The sequence below is a fragment of the Tursiops truncatus genome, chromosome 9 (genome assembly GCF_011762595.2).
Source record: "Tursiops truncatus isolate mTurTru1 chromosome 9, mTurTru1.mat.Y, whole genome shotgun sequence".
In the NCBI taxonomy this organism is placed as follows: domain Eukaryota; kingdom Metazoa; phylum Chordata; class Mammalia; order Artiodactyla; family Delphinidae; genus Tursiops; species Tursiops truncatus.
Window position 1 is genome coordinate 100713950 of NC_047042.1, and position 17387 is coordinate 100731336.

The 17387-nt window shown below is 39.1% G+C and overlaps 1 protein-coding gene across 12 annotated transcripts in view; it reads left to right on the forward strand.

The window, feature by feature from the left end:
* Positions 1-17387, forward strand: part of ACTR3B (actin related protein 3B) — a 103145-nt gene that overhangs the window by 19970 nt on the left and 65788 nt on the right. For 7 of the 12 annotated variants that reach the window (XR_002175396.3, XR_004528218.2, XM_019930279.2 and 4 more), the window contains 2 exons: positions 10046-10170; positions 10838-10948. Coding sequence is in view for 8 of the 12 variants with exons in the window: in XM_019930279.2 (XP_019785838.1) it covers positions 10046-10170; positions 10838-10948 (236 nt within the window). In the remaining 4 variants the exon portion in view is untranslated. Of the gene's footprint in view, positions 1-3339; positions 3472-8142; positions 8267-10045; positions 10171-10837; positions 10949-14772; positions 14923-17387 lie in introns of those variants that run through there. The other 5 variants (XM_019930284.3, XM_019930299.3, XM_019930280.3 and 2 more) reach the window with 5 other exon arrangements.

Sequence of the window (17387 nt, forward strand, 5' to 3'; positions counted from 1 at the left end):
TTATTGTGGTGGCTTCTCTTGTTGCAGAGCACAGGCTCTAGGTGTGCAGGCTTCAGTAGTTGTGGCACGTGGGCTCGGTAGTTGTGTCTCTGGGCTGTAGAACGCTGGCTCAGTAGTTGTGACGCACGGGCTTAGCTGCTCCGCGGCATGTGGGATCTTCCCGGACCAGGGCTCAAGCCTGTGTCCCCTGCATTGGCAGGGGCATTCTTAACAACTGCGCCACCAGGGAAGTCCCTCTTCTCCTATTTTAAGATGTCTTTAAAATTATTTTTTAATCTCAGAAGTTTAAAAGTTTCATGTAGTTCAGTTTTTCACTCTTACCTTTTTTATAATTTATTTCTATTAAAAAAATTCATTTATAGTCTAAAGTCATAAAGACTGTCTGTATTTTCTTCTAAGAAAAAAGTTTTTTTTTTATGGTGTGGGAGAGAGTTAATTTAATTGTTTTCCAAATGGAAGGCCAGTTGCCCCAGCACCACTTATTGGAGGGTGCCTCTTCAATCATATTGAGGCTCTGTATATGGTTGGGAATATTTATGGTGTTTTTCTGTTGCAAATTCATACTGTATTAAATACTATTACTTTGGCATGTCTCTTTATATCCAGTGGGTCTGGTTCCTTCTCCTTTTTCTTTCTCAGAGTAGCTTTGGCTATTCTTAGGCCCTTACTCTTTATCATAAATTTTAAAATCAGTTTAAGGTCAGTGAAAAATTATGATGGGATTTTGATTAGAGACACATTGAATTTGTAGATTAATTTGGGGAAAACTTGGTATCTTGGGGCTTCCATGGTGGTCCAGTGGGTAAGACTCCACACTCCCAATGCAGGGTGCCTGAGTTCGATCCCTGGTCAGGGAACTAGATCCCGCATGCATGCAGCAACTAAAGATCCTGCATGCCGCAACGAAGACACGGCGCAGCCTAAATAAATAAATATTAAAAAAATTTTGATATCTTTATGAATTGAATTTCCCTATCCAGGAATATGGTATATATGTTTTATTATTTATTCATGTTTCTTATGTTTTTCAGTAATGTTTTTCAGTATTCTTTAAAAAGCTCATACATACCTTTTGCCATATTTATTTTTAGGTACCTTTATGGTTTTTTGCTGTTGTGAATTTTTTTAAATTAAATTTTCTAATTGTCGCCACCATAGTAGGAATGCTGCTGAATTTTTAAAGTTGTTTTTGAATCCAACAGTCCTGCTGCCCTGTCTTATTTGTTCGAATAGCTTGCAGGTTCTCTTAAGTTTTCTATGCAAGCTATTGTATTAACTGCAAATAATGGTTATTTTGTCTCTTCCAACCCCAATACTTCATATTTTTTTCCTTGGTCCGGCTGCACTGGCTAGAACTTCTATCAGTGACTAGAACTGGGGATAGCTGGTGCTTTTGTCTTTCTGATTTTAAAAAGAATGATTTTACTGTTTCACTAGTGATTGCTGTAGGTTTTTGTGGAAATGCTTTTTCAGGTTAATACAGTGCCCTTGTATCCCTAGGTTACTAAGAGGTTTTTAAAAATTTTTTAAAAATTATGAATAGATGTTGACATTTAAGGCTTTTTGTGTATCTCTTGAGATGATTATGTGGTTTTGACATTTAGGCTCCAAATACGAATTACATTGATATATTTTTCAAATGTTGAACAGTCTTATTTTATTCTTGAGATAAACCCTACTTAGTTATGAAATATCAAGTACATGCTCAATTGTATTTGCAAATATTTGGGATTTTTCTATCAATGTTCAAAAGTGAGATTAGTGTATAATTTTCTTTATTTTGTACCAGTTTTGTGTGGTTTGTACATCAAAATTATACTGGCTTTATGAAATGAGGTTGTTAGCTTTCTTTTCTGTTCTTTGGAATGGTTTATATAAGTTAGGAATTATTGTTTGAAGGTTTAGTAAAATGTTTGACATTCTTCTGAGAAATATACTGGATATTTTTATTTTAAAAATTACTGTTGTCGGGATTTCCCTAGTGGTCCAGTGGCTAAGGCTCTGCTCTCCCAATGCAGGGGGCCCGGGTTTGATCCTTGGTCAGGGAACTAGATCCCACATGCCGCAACTAAGAGTTTGCATGCTGCAACTAAAGTTTCCACATGCTGCAACTAAAAGATCCTGCATGCCACATCTAAAGATCCCGCATGACGCAACGAAGATCCCACATGCAGCAAAAAAGATCCTGTGTGTGACAACTAAGACCTGGCACAGCCAAACAAACAAACAAATAAATAAATAAATGTTAAAAAATAATTACTGTTGTCTGTCAACTGCTGTAGCAAGTGTTCTTGAGATATAGAATTTTTATCTAAATCTTTAGGTGTATTCTTCCTTAGATATACTCTCCCTGATAATCTTCCTTAGATTGCCTTCCGATGACTTTTTAGCACTTGGAGAATAGCCTATGTCTTCTGGTTATACACATTCTATACCCATATATATATATTTTTGATCTGCAGAACTTTTACATTGTTCTTTAAGTTTAATCTTCTTAGTTTTGATTCATCATTATAGCTAACTGAGGTGCTTTATTTTTTAATTTGTTTAAATAATTTACAAGCTCATACATACCTTACAACTATATTTTATTTGTGTTTAAAATATTTTATTTTGAAATATAGAGTCACAGGAAGTTGTAAAGAGAGTTTAGAGAGGTTCTGTGTACCCTTTTTCCTGTTCCCTCCACAGGTTACATCTTACACAATCATAGTACAATATCAAAACCAGGAGTTTGACATTGGAACAGTGTAAGTGCAGTTCTCTGTCATTTTATCCCATGTGTAGATGCCTGTAACCACCACTGCAGTCACGGTATAGAATTATTTCATCACCACAAAGATGTTGTGTTATTTCTTTATAATTACACGTATTATTATTTTATAATTACACGTGTTATTTCCCATGTTATTTCTTTATAATTACACGTATATCCCTCCCCTCCACCGTTCTTGCCCACTGACCACCACTAATCTGTTTCCGTCTCCATAATTTTGCTGTTTAGAGGATGTTATAGAGATGGAGTAATACAGTATATGTGTCCTTTTGAGATTAGCTTGCTCATTTGGCATAAAGCCCTTGGGTGCCATCCGGGTTGTTGCATGTATCAGTAGATTGTCCCTTTTTATTGCTGAGTGGTATTGTTCCAGTGTGTGGATGTGTACCACAGATGTTTAAACATTCTTCTTTTGAGGGGCATCTTGGTTATTTCCAGTTTTTAGCTATTACAAATATAGCTGCTATGAACAGTTGTGTACAGGTCTTTGTGTGGACATAATTTTTCATTTCTCTGGTTAAATCCTGTGCATAGCGCAAGTTGTATGGCAAGTTTGTGTTTAGTGTTTTTCAGTAACTACCAGAGTGCTTTCCACAGTGGCTGTGTCATTTTGCACTCCCACCAGCTATGTATGAGAGAGCCAGCTTCACCTTGACAGCGTTTGCCATTGTCACTGGTTTACTTCATCTGTTCCAGTAAGTATGCAGTGATGTCTCATTCTCCTCCTTATTTTCGTTTCCCTAACGGCCAGTGATGGCAAACATCTTTTCATGTGCTTATTTGCCATCTGCATATCATCTTTGAAATGTCTCTTCGTGTCTTTTGCTCATTTTTTAATAGTGTTGCTTGTATTTTTACTGTTAAGTTTTCAGGGTTCTTTGTATATACTAGATATGAGTCGTTTGTCAGATATGTGGTTTGCAAGTAATTTCTCCCATCATTTAGCTTGTCTTTTCATCCTCTTCACAGGGTCTTTTGCAGAGCAAAAGTTTTAACTTTCGATGAATCAGCTTTTTGATTCATTGATTTTCCTCTATTTTTCTGTTTCAAATTTCACTAATTTCTGCTCTTTATTTTCTTCCATTTTCTTGCTTTGGGTTTATTTTACTCTTCTCGGTTCTTAAGGTGGGAACTTAGATTATTGATTTGAGACTTCTTTTTTCTAATGTAAGCATGTAGTGTTAAAAATTTCCTTCTTAGCACCGCTTTAGCTATGTCCCACACATTTTAATATTTTGTATTTTAATTTTCATTCTGTTCATGCAGTTTTTAGTTTCCCTGAGACTTCCTCTTTGATCCATGGATTATTCAGAACTATGTTGTTTAGTTTCCAAGTATTTGGGGGATTTTCTCATTATCTTTCTGTTATTGATTTCTGAGTTAATTCCATTGTAGTCAGAAAGCACACTTTTATGGTTTTCTTTTAAACTTGTTGAGGTTCGTTTTATGGTCCAGTATTAGATTTATTTTGGTCCCATGTGCACTTGAAAACAGTGTGTGTTCTGCTCTTGTTGGGTGGAATGTTCTCTTCATGTCAGTTGGATCCTGTAGGTTGATGGTGTTGAGTTCTTCTGTATCCTTGCTGATTTTCTCTCTACTTTTTCCATCACTAGTTGAGAGAGAGGTAGAGTCTATATCTATAATTGTGGACTTGTCTTTTTCTCCTTTGAGTTTTTGTTTCATATTTTGCAGCATTCTTTGGTACATACACACTTAGGAGTGCTCTGTCTTGACAGATTGACTATTGCTATTTAATGTTCCTTTCTATCAGTGGCAATTTTCTTTGCTATAAAGTGTACTTTTTCTGATAGCAGTATGGCCACTCATACTTTCTTTGATTAATATTTTTGTGGAGTATCTTTTTCCATCTTTCTAGTTTTAACCTGCATACAGGCATACCTTGGAGATGTTGTGGGTTTGGTTCTAGACCACTGCAATAAAGTGAATATCACAATAAAGCGAGTTACACGAAATTTTGGTTTCCCAGTCGATTTTAAAGTTATGTTTACACTGTACTGCCATCTGTTAAGTGTGCAATAGCATATGTCTAAAAAAACAGTGTATGTACCTTAATTAAAAAATACTTTATTGCTAAAAAATGCTAACCATCATCTGAGCCTTCAGCAAGTCATAGTAGTAACATCAAAGAGCACTGATCACAGATCCCCTTAACAAATATAATGATGATGAAAAAGTTTGAAATATAGTGAGAATTACCAAAATATGGCACAGAGACATGAAGTGGGCAAATGCTGTTGGAGAAGTGGCACCAGTAGACTTGCTCGACTCAGGGTTGCCAGAAACCTTCAATTTGTAAAAAAAGACTAAATAAAAGCAAAACACAGTAAAACCAGGTGTGCCCGTATATTGTTAGATTTGAAGAGAGTTTCTCGTAGACAATGTAGAGTTCAGTCACGTTTTTTTAATCCACTCTACCAATATCTGTCTTTTAACTGGTGTGTTTAGACTGTTACATTTATTGTGATTATTGATTAGTTCTTTTTCTGTTTGTTCTTTCTGTTTTTCATTTCTTTGTTTTGTTTTACCTAACTTCCTGTGGATTACTTGAATATGTTTTAGAATTTCATTTTGAGTTGCCTGTGGTGTCTTATTTATTTATTTAGGTTGCGCTGGATCTTAGCTGTGGCACGCAGGATCTTTGTTGTGGCATACAGGCTTTTAGTTGCAGCACATGGGAATCTAGTTCCCTGACCAGGGATCGAACCCAGGCCCCCTGCATTGGGAGTGCAGAGTCCCAACCACCGGACCACCAGGGAAGTCCCATATCCGTGGTGTTTTGAGTGCTTCTCTCTGTGTAGCTTTTTAAGTGGTTGGTCTAGTTATTATCTTATATGTACATAGCTTTTCTTAGTCTGCGGTGTCAGCATTTACCAGTTTCAGTGACATGTAGAAACCTTATCTCCCTTTATGTCCCTTTACCCTCCTCCCTTTCTGTTTTAATTGAGGTTATACATTGAGAAGCACATTAGCATTATAATTTTTGCTTTAACTGCCAAACATAATTTAGCAAACACAAGAGGAGAAGGAAAGTAATTGTAATTTCCATATTTTTGCTCTTGTTCTTCCTTCCTTCCTGATGTTCCAGGATTCCTTTTATCATTTCCTCTCTGTTTAGAGAACTTTCTTTAGCCAGTCTTTTAGAGTAGATATGTTGGTGACAAATTCTGTTAGTTTTTGTTCATCTGAGAATGTCTAGATTTGCTCCTCATTTTTGAAGGAAATTTTGCTGAATATAGAATTCTGAGTGGGCAGTTCTCGCAACACTTGAAAATATGCAACTTCCTTTTGGGCTACCTGATTTCTGATGAGAAATTTGCTGGAGGCATTCAGAATTTTTTCTTTGCTCTTTAGTTTTTGGATTTTTTTTTTGGGTTTATCCTCTTTAGAGTTTATTCAACCTTGAATTTATAGGTTTATTTTATTTTTTTTGCCAAATTTGCCAAATTTTTCTTTTCTTTCTCACCACGCAGCTTGCAGGATCTTAGTTCCCCAACCAGGGATCGAACCCAGGTCCCCTGCAGTGGAAGCACGGAGTACTAACCACTGGCCCACCAGGGAATTCCCAAATTTGACAAATTTTTAACCGTAATTTCTTTGGATGATTTTCCAGCCCTACCTCCTTTCTCCTCTCATCTGGGACTCGGAATACATGAATATTAGATGTGCTGTTGTCCAGCCCACGTGTCCCTGAAGCCCTGTTCATTTGTTTTTCAGTCTGTTTTCTCTTTGTCGTTCAGGTTGGGTTATTTCTGTTGCTGTCTTCAAGTTCATTGACTCTTTCCCCTGTCGTTTTCTGCCGCTGAGCTCATCCATTGACATTTTAATTTCAGGTATTGTGTTTTCTGGTTCTAAAATTTCTGTGGGTTTTGTCTTTATATCTTTTATCTTTACTGTGACTTTGTGTTCCTTTGCTGACTTCCTTTTATTTTTCATTTGTTTCAGGTGCATTTGTAGTTGCTCATTGAAGCATTTTATGATGGCTCCTAAAATCTTGTTTGGTAATTCTGTTATCTGTGTCATCTCAGTGTTGCTATCTATTGATCATCTTTTCTCATTTCACTTGAGGTATTCCTGGTTCTTGCTATGGTGAGAGTTTTTTTTTTTTCTATTGAAACTTGGACATTTTGGGTATTATATTATGAGATTCCAGATCTTATTTAAATCTTATGCTTTGGCAAGTCATTTCTGATATCGCTCCAGCAGGGGAAGGGGGATACCCTTTGTTAATGCCAGTTTGGGGCTGAAGTTCAGGTTTTCCTCTTGGCCTTTGTTGACACTCATTTGGGGAGGGGCTCCATGTTGCTGCTGAGTGTGGGCGGGGGATCAGACCCCTGACTAGGCTTCTGCAGGTACCATCCGCCGGAAGGGTGAGGGGTGGAAGTGCTGACTTTCCACCAGGCCTCCTCTGGCAGGACCCCGGTGTGGAGGCAGAGGGGTGGGATGAGTCCTGGCTCCTGCGTGGTGTCTACACTGCACGTGGGGGGTTTGTTTTTCTGTCGTGTTTGATTGGAGTCGGGCAGTTGTATGTTTTCACTGCCCCTTTCACCTCCTTTGGCTGGAGACAGCAGGCTTTTGGGGACTGTGTTTGTTTGTTCCCACTGGTGTTTCTGGGTTGTTGGCTTCCCTGGCAGCCAGCGTAGGACACATGAAACAAACGAAAACCTGGAAGTCACCAGCGTGTTGTTCCTTGGGTCCTGAGGTCCCTAGCCAGTCTGCTGCTTTCTCTTCACCTCTCAGCATTTTTATGTTTCTTTCAAATATAAAGTCCAGGGATTCTAGCTGTGCTTAGTGAGAGGAGTAGAGAAAAGTATGTTTACTCCATCTTTCCAGAAGCAGAAGTCCAAATTTAATTAACTTTGAATAGGTAATACATTCATGTGACATACAAATTAAATGCTGTAAAAAGATGTACAGCGAAAATTAACTCTCTACCACCCACTTCCCCTCTTAGATGGCAACTACAGTTTCTGGTTTCTTCCTTCCTGAGGTAACTGTACATGTACCGGCGAATATACACAGACGTGTTTTTACCTAAGTGGTGGCGTACCACGGACACCATTTTGCACCTTGCTTTTTTTCTCCTGACGCTCCATCTCTGAGAACGTTGTGGGTCACTTCGTGAACTCCTGGATTGCTTTTCGTGGCTCATGATATTCCATTGCATGGAGATGCCACATGTATGTAAGCAGTTGGAATGTTTAGGTGCTGATCCTGTTATCTGTTATATTTGTTGTCCTTTCCATCTTAATGTTCTCCGCACACTTGTCGTCTTTGTTTACACCTGAGTCAGGGTCCTGTAGGAAGCTGTGGTGTGCTGGAGAAAGCTGCGGGTGATTTAGATCTGTGTGCTACAGCGAGTCACGTGTATACGCCGTGAATACTCAGAGGTGCTCACTGATAGCTACTCTTTAGACACATTTCTCCGTCACGTTCTCAAGGACTATTTGGGCCACATCTTGCTTTTCACAGGTATGAACAAAAGGTTTTGCATATAAGCTCTATAAAGCTTTACTCTCTTTCATGGCTGTAGTTGCTTCCGTGTAATAGTTAAAAGAAGCACGCTTTATGGTTTGTCGCTGCTGCTGCTGCTAAAGGCCACTAAAACATAGGTCTCCTGTGCTTTGGGGTCAGAGTACTTACATCTCCCTTTTGGGAGGGATAAGATTTACTTTGTTCTCAGGTGAATTTTTGAGCGTGGTAGCTTCATTCTCACTAAGGTTAGCATTGTTTTCTTTAAGGTGGTGAGTTTTCACTTGGTTCGATATATTGCCCTCAAATTTTTGGCAAACTTGAGTGAAGTCATGAATTGAAGGATCTTTTTGTCGTTGTCTCTTTACAGTCTTTTAAGTTGACTTGGCCGTTTAATTCTAAATTCGGGCATAGTGAAGTTTGGTCTTGCCCAGAGGGTGGAATCTGGCACTGCCACACTGTGAGGAGTTTTGAGGTCTGCTGCAAGCCCTCTCTCCAGGGGCCCTTGAAATGCTAACTGGCGCATCGGATGATTCTGTGTCAGTGCGCCACTGGATGGCGCGGTCGGTGTTCAGAGATGGGTTGTGTTGGTTTCCACAGGTTGCCTTAGTAAGTGTTGGCCCTCCTTTTCTGGCCCCATTCTTAGCCTCATGGCCCTGATGGGCTCACTGCTTCCGACATGGATGCTTTCTCTAGGCTCAGCCCCCAGCATTTCCTGCAGAAATTCTGTCCTTTAGATTTGTGCCACCTTTCGTAACTTGAAAGCTTCGAGACTAAATGTGGCAATGAGTTGGAGTGAGAAAAGGAGATGGGCAAAGTGATTTCTGTCCTTTTCTTTTTGCCACCTCTTTAGCCTGTTACTTAAAGATAGCTTTCTGAGAAAAAGGATTAAAATTCACTCCCGTAGCTTTCTTGCTATTCTTCATTTGTAATAAATTGGGGATTTCAGATAATCTACCTTTAAAAATAATTGTATTTGTTTTCTAATTTGTTCTGGAACAAATTTGATGAAGAGTAGTTTTTAGGAACTCAGAGTTTAACCAGGGGTGAGGAGTTTAAGTGGAAAATTGAATCTTTGTGAAGCTTTCCACATTTCATTAGATGTTAATTCTGGAGTTAAGTTTTATATGATTATTTACTACTAAGTATATTCCTAAGTATCAAGGTTAAGCTCTTATTAAAATAATGTTTCAAAAAAGCCATTAATATTTTTACATAATACAATTGTTTGATTATTGTACTTTTCTTTTTGTCAGATACTAGTCAGCAACCTCTTAATTGTTCTTTTAATGGGAAATCAGGTTTTTTTTTTGGTAACAAGACTAAAAATATGTTTTAAATCTGACAGAGTTTCATGAAAATGACATGAGGCATTTTTCAGTTTACTCTTTTCTTCCGTATTATATTTTAAATTTTGTCTCCTATTTTATATTTTAAAATTTGTAATCTATTTGATACTCCATGGGCATTTCATTTACTATCTTGAGGAATTTTTTTCAGATGAAACTGAGAAATTTAGTAATGTAGCTTTTGTCAGCATTAAAAGCAGACCAGCTGAGTTCTTTTGTGCCATGCTGAAAATAATGCTGGAACATGGTAACTTGTTTCTGTGTTACTTTACGTACTCATTGGTAGAGTCTTTTCTATGAACACACTCGACTCCAAATAAAACCGTAATATTGAAAATTTACTTGTCCATACATAGGGATTTTATCATCCTCTCTTGACCATTGAAATGAATGAGTATGGTAATGGGCTCTTTGTATTGTTTTTCCTAAGGTATTGCCATCAGAGAGTCTGCAAAGGTGGTCGACCAAGCCCAGAGGAGGGTGTTGAGGGGTGTCGACGACCTGGACTTCTTCATAGGGGACGAAGCCATAGATAAACCCACGTATGCCACAAAGGTAAACGCCTGCTGGGATTCGCTTCTGTAAGTGCACAGCCAAGAGCAGAGCAGCAGGATGAGTGATGCAAAGTGGCGCTTTATGTAGAAACTGTACTTGTGAGTTGTAGAATATATTTTATTCTTATGTTTGAAAAGAGGCTTTGTTGTTGTTTTTGATGAAGGTACTTTTGATGTGGGGAATCGAGTGAATTTACAAATGCAGAGTTGACTCAGGGACCGCTGGGTTATGTGGAAAGCAAGGTCTGCTCCTGTGGAAACCTGTAGGTTGACTAATTAACCTGTCATGTGGAGAGTTGCAGATTGATCAGTTAAAAAGAAACACTAAAGTTATTTAACTAGACATTTGTTCTAAAAAAAAAACCGCTCCCCAAACTCCAGATCGAATGGTATTGTAGATTAGCTCTGCTTTTCCATCTGTTATCCCATTGTTAAGATGATTCTTTGTGCTTAGAAATGGGTGGAGTAGAATATAAACAGTAATGTCATGGACTCTTTCTGGTAAAGTGCCTGTTGTTTCTTTCTATAAATTAACATTCACTCCATGCAGAGGAACACTGTTCAACAACCCGCTGTCCTCCATCTCTTCCGGGCCAGTGCTGTTGTTAAACTGTTGCTCTTACTGATGTGAACTGAAGCTTGATGTAGTTTGGTTTCTCTTGCTTTAGTGGCCAATAAGACACGGAATAATTGAAGACTGGGATCTAATGGAAAGGTTCATGGAACAAGTGATTTTTAAATATCTTCGAGCTGAGCCTGAGGATCATTATTTTTTAATGGTGAGTAACTGGACCTAAGAAGGGTATATCCCAGTCAATTCCAAGTTGCGTAGATTTTAAACCCAAGGTGTTCTTCCCTGGGGAGTTTTTAATGCCTGCTAAAGCTGTTTGTATGAATGGGGGTGCTTTTTGGGCAAATAACAGAAAGCTCAACAAAAATGCCTGAAAGCCAAAAGGGACTTATTATCTCATGAAACAGAAAGGCCAGAGTCAGGCCGCTCCAGGGCTCGTTATTTCAGCAGCTCAGGGACGGAGGCAAGGACCAGCCTAGTTCAGTAGTTTGGCCTCTTGTGTTGGTTCCTCTCAAGCCCCAGGATGGCTGCCCAAGTTCCTTTACCACCTCTTGGTGTATTTGCTGTCAGAGGTAGAAGCACTTTTTAGGAATTAAGAATCCCTTTCCTAGAAACCTTCCCAGCAGATTTGCCCCATCCGTCCATGCCTAGCCTGGTGCCTTGCAAGGGGAATGGAATTACCTTGACAGGTTTAGATTGATCAAGATTCTCTCCCTTGGGCTGGTGAGGGGACGATGTCTGATCACCTGGCCCCAAGAGGGTAGGTACGTAAACAGGCCTCTAACAGCAAGGAAGGTGGAAGGAGGAATGGATTTGGGTAGGAAACCAACTGTGCACTTGGATGTCCTTGGGAAGTAACCGAATGACTCTGATTTTTGCTTCTTTTATAGCAGAGGAAACTGAGTCAAGATGATATTTTGCCAGGGTTTAAATCGCACTCTAAAATAAAATTGAGCTGAGTTATGGGCCCTGATATTGTGGTACTTAATTGATCTTGTTCAAACAAAACAAAGCATTACAGAGAAATGAAAAGAAATATCTCTTGGTTATGGAATCTGTTCTGATTGTTCGACTCAACTTCACGTTTCCTTCCATGAAATGTTCTTTTTAAGTTAAAACTAATTACATGTACAGAACACTTGCTTTGTGGAGAGCAATTGCACATAGCATAAGCTGCACATTACAACCTCCATAATTTAGCTTTGGATTTTTTCCATGCAAGTATATTGTCAAAAGGTCCCTGATCCCCAATTATGTAGTTCTTTCTAATGTTAAATATGGAGTGTTCTTTAGAATTATCTGGCTTAAAATATGTTAACTACAAGGCTATTATGGTAGTTAGTGGAATCTGTATATTTAAAATCTATTACAACAAGTTCTTGAAAGTGCCCTGATCTTTTTTTCTGGCTATATCGCCGTAACTAGGAATTGCCAAGTGTGAATACTGTGTTTTACAGGCCACCATGTGTTTTCTCTCCTGTGCGTCTACAGTGGTCTATGTAAAATAAATGGAGCCAGGAACTGACAGTGTGTCTGAGTGGCTTTGTCTTTAAAGCCTCAGCAGATCACAGATTCCTACCTGTCCCATTTGGCGTCTTTCCATCTCTCACGCATTGCGCAACAACCTGTTGGACAGGACTTCAGGAGCGCATGCCGCCCAGCAGCTTCCTTCTGTCCACCTCAGCTTCCCATGCCAGGTGGTCCCCTCTCGCTTCACTCAGAGGGTCGCTTAGTCCTAGCCTGTGGAGCAGACACACACCACCAGGACACAGCCCACAGGAATTGTTTCCTACAGGAAATTATTTTCTGCTTTCGCTGGCATTATAGGCTAGTAAGATAAAACCACTTTCTCGGAAGGAGTTGGAGGTGTTTGGTGTGAATATGAAAAAGTCCATTTGCCAAAAATGAGTACCTGTAATGAATATTCAGAAATAATCAAGTTTATTAAATTAAACAGAGAAGATATTGTGTTCTGTGTATTGTGCTTTGAATTTTGCAAGGTCAGTTCATTGCATGATGTGATTGAGGAAGTAATGAGAATGGTACATTGCTTTCAGGTTTATGCCCTTAGTCGTCAGTTAATGGAATAGTTCAAGGGGAGTAAAGCAGGTATCGAGATTTATGGCCGAGTCTAGAAGTCAGTTGAAGACATTTACTGAACTGCTGTATCAGATAATGCTTTTTGGTATAAGAGAGTCTAAAGGGGTTAAATTAAAGGTCCCTCAGTAGCCCCCCAAATTGTTCTTTCTGGCTGCGGTGAACAGATGCCTGAGCATATAGGTGAGAATGAGCTCATTACAGCTCACGTTTTTCAAGACGTTTCGGAGACTTGGCTGTATCGGTCATGTGGATTGAGCAGATGGCAAATGGGAATCCTACTCTTTTCTCCAACACTGAAGTGCCCAGAGTTCAAAACAGAAGCATATATTTTAAAGAATTGCAGTGCTCTTGAGTGGAAATCGAGTTACAACTTTAGAAGAGATTGGCAGACTTTTTGAATATGAATCAAGGAGGAAGAGCAAGCAGCACGTGCTGATCAAGAATGCCTGAGAGCCAGGAGCCGGAAAGACGGACATCCCAGCTTAAAGAGAGAGAGAGAGAGAGAGAACCGCGCTTCCTTCGTCTTTTGTTCCATTCGGGTCCTCAGTGGCTCAGATGACACCCGCCCATATTGGTGAAGGCGTGTCTCTGTTCTCAGTCCGCTGAATGCTAATCTCTTCCAGTGACACCCTCACAGACACACCCAGAAATGATGTACCAGCTCTCCGGGTGTCCCTTAGCCTAGTCAAGCTGACCATGACATGTGGTCCATGACATGTGGTAAGTCCTGACTCGCCGTAATAGTTGCCTTCTTGGCTCTTGAGAATGAAGTAGACCTGCTGTGTCCAGTACGGAAGCCACCAGCCAGTGCGAAGGTTGACAGCCCTGGGTATGCTAAGTCCGTCACCCCTGGCCCACGTGCTTTCCACCTTACAGTACCTTATCTCTTCTCCTGGTCTCCCTCCCTTCAGGATTTATATTTTTAAAAAGGTTTCTTTACTGCAGTTATAGAGAGGCTTGGGGGTGGAACAGTATTAGGTACATGTGTTCAGTTTGCTGTCTTTATCCAGAAATATGGATTGGTTTTATGGAACGGATTAATTCTTTATTTTTGAATTCATACCAGATGATGTTTCACCATTATTATGAATAAATTTGTTTGTGTAACTTGCATTCATGTGATGTTTTAATCATATGCTTCAGTATTAAAAAAAAATAAGAAAAACTTGATATCTCCTATTTAGATCTTGTTGTAAATAATGGTTTGGGGAAAGTTTCATTTAAATTGGTCTCCTAAAGGAACAGTTACTGGTGGTAAACATAAAAGAAATGGAGGATTGAGGAAAAAATGGGTTTATGATTATGATTCTCAGAACCCATAAGAATATGCCTTTAATAATGCTGAATTTGATTCAGGAGCCAGGAGAGCCTAATTACATTGTAAACATTCCCTTAAATAAAAGTATGTAGGTTTTAATGTAAATTCTTCACAGATGGTGAATCGTTTGGCAGCAGGTAATTAAATATTGGTTTTAGCAAGTTAAGGGTTTTATTTTCCTTACATACATTTGTAGTAGGGAGGGCAGTGCTGGCAGGGCAGCATCCTGGTGTCTGTCATTAGCGGTCTCTGTGCTCTAGTATCTCTAGCGTATGGCTTTCATTCCACGGTTACCTGGTGACCCCACGCTGGCTCCTGCAGCTCCATCATCACCTCTGCATTCCAGGAAAGAAGGCATTAAGAGCAAGCAGAAGCGAGTCTACTGCTTGAGTCTGCCTTCACCCCTGTAAGGAGCTTTCCTAGAAGCCACATCCATCAGCTTTTGCTTCTTATTGGCCAGAACTTACTCACTTAGCCACCCCTGTCCATGAGGAAGTCTGGGAAATGCTTTTCCTCTGGGCCTGTGATTGATCAGTGGTCTGTCATTAAGGCAGAAGGGAGAATGGGTACAGGGTAGGCAAGTTGCAGTGCCTTCCATAATGATGTGACTACAGGTATGAAGACAGTGGCAAGACGAGAATTCATTCAACTGTCTTCACAACTCTGGCTGGATGTGGCGAGTGTCATCCCCGTCGGCAGCCAGAAGGCCAGGAAAGCCATGTCGAGATGCAGCTGCTTCTGCTCTGTGTTGCCTTCTTGCCTCTGTGAGTTTCTCCGTCTGGATAAATAGATCAGGAAGTTGTATTGGGAGTTTCTGTGGTCTTTACACACAGGCTGTAACCCAGGGTTTCACAACTCTTGTAAAGATTTTTTTTTATTATAGAACTGTAAGTGTGATTTAGAAAATTTGAAAGATATCTGTGGGACTTTTTATATCTCATTAACATAAATATTAACGTTTAGTATATCTTCATTTAATCTTTTCACCCATGTTTTTGTATGACTTTGCATTTAATATTGTGTCCTCTGTCCCTCTTCCCCCATTTTCTTACACTCTTTTCATAATCCTCATTTTAATGGCTATACAATCCTCTATCCAGTGAATATTTCCTGTTTAGCAGTTTCACTATTTTTAGATGTTTACTTTTGTTTCCAATTTCTTGGTTTTCTAAGAAGTAATATGAAGTAATCTTTGCACAGTGGTTTCTATATTAGCATTTTTTATATTAAAAGTATAAAAATTATATATAATTTGGGGGTACAGAAGTATTAATAATTTTGAATCTTTAGCATACCATTTCACGCTGAAATCTTCAGTGTACTAGAGGCCACATTATTAGAACTCTTGTCAGAATTGATTAATATTTTTGATTATTTGTTGTCAACTTGCATTTTTGATAACTTTGGCCTTAAACATTTTTTCATGTGTTTATTAGCTGTATTTTCTCTTTCGTGAATTGCCTATTCATGTCCTGTGTTTTGTACATATCAGTGTTTTATTGCTTTTCCTATTGCTGTGATTTCTATGATCTTTTTTTTACCTAAAAGTTTCTTTTGTGATAAAATGTACATAAAATTTACCATTTTAACCATTTTTGAACGTACAGTTTGATGAATTGAGTACATGCACATTGCTGTGCACCCGTTACCACCATCCATCTCCAGAACTTTCTCGTCTTCCAAACTGAAACTCTGACCCCATTGAAGAATAGCTCCCTCTTCCTGCTTCCTCCAGCCCCTGGCACCCCCCCCCCCATCCTGCTTTCTGTGTCTATGACTGTAACTATTCTAGATCCTCATATAAGTGGAATCTTACAGTATTTTTCCTTTTGTGACTGGCATATTTCACTTAGTATAATGTCTTCAGGGTTCAGCCACATTGTAGCATGTGTCAGAATTTCCTTCTTTTCAGGGCTGAATAATATTCTGTTTTATATGTATCACACTTTGTTTATACTGTGAACTCTTCCTTATAATAGGAAGCTTTTGTCAGGAGCAGATTTTTTTTCCCTTTGTAGATTATGTTTTCGAATCTGTAAGTTTTTATGTAGTAAACCTGTTTTCCTTTGATGTTTATACATAATTTTCATCCATTTGGGTTATATTTGGAACTTCATTTGACACTGGACTTAAACCCGGAAGAATCCAGGAGCCAGGGTCAATCTACTTCTTGCTTGGAATGTCTCCTGTAGGCTCACTTTTTGCTTCAAACCAAATAGGCAGCTCTTAGCCAGTGGGGAAGAAATGTTCCTCGACTGTGCTCACACTTTTCATGCCTTTTTAGTCTTTCTCTCTTGATCCTTTTTTCCCCTCTGCTCAGTTTAAATGCTTTGTTTCTAAAGTTAACTTATTAAGGTGCTTGCATTTCTCTTCATGGTGAGAAAAGATTTTATAGATCTCTGTAGCTAATATATATAATTTCTTCTGGTGTGAATTACATTATTGATGGTATAGCTGACATTTATTCAGCGCTTGCTATGTGCCCTGCCCCTCCCCTCACCAAGTATTTACATCTATTCACTCATTTATTTAATCCCACCAACAACCCTGGGAGGGGGTAGTTATTAGGCCTCTTTTTCAGATGGACAGGAGGTGCTTTAAGGAAATACATTGTAGCCAGTACTGTTGGAAGGTGCAGCTATTATTCATGTGCTTTAAATGCAAGAAATCTAAAATAGTAATCATAACACAGTGCCAGCTATGTGCTGGGCGCTTTAAGGTATTAACAAATTTAATCTCAACCCCCTGAGGTAGGAATGTTAAAATAAGTTATGTTGTTGTTGGGTGACTTTCAGATCCCTTATTTACAATCTGCTTTTGATGACTTTATTATTTCTCACATATGTCTTAAGATTGCTTTCTCTCTCCCATCCAGGGAATATTATATATTGATTCTAATCACAGTAATTAAAACTTGGGGTGCTGCGTTTGAGCTTTCCATCATTGCTATACAAGAGTCTAAGCTAAAGGCCCCAGCGAGCTGACAGCCAGACTTGCTTATTTGTTTGAAGCGATGACATGCACAGCACAGAATTCAAAAGGTGCAGAAGGATTTCCAGTGCACGTGTGTCTCCTTCCCAGCTCTGTGGTGCCCCCCAGATCCCCTTCCTGGAGGAAAGCACCTTTACCGGTTCTTAACCAGAGATGATTGTGTGCAGGCATATGGATTATACATAATCTTGTTTTATAAAATGGTAATGAAATACACATATGGTGGTAACCTTGTTTT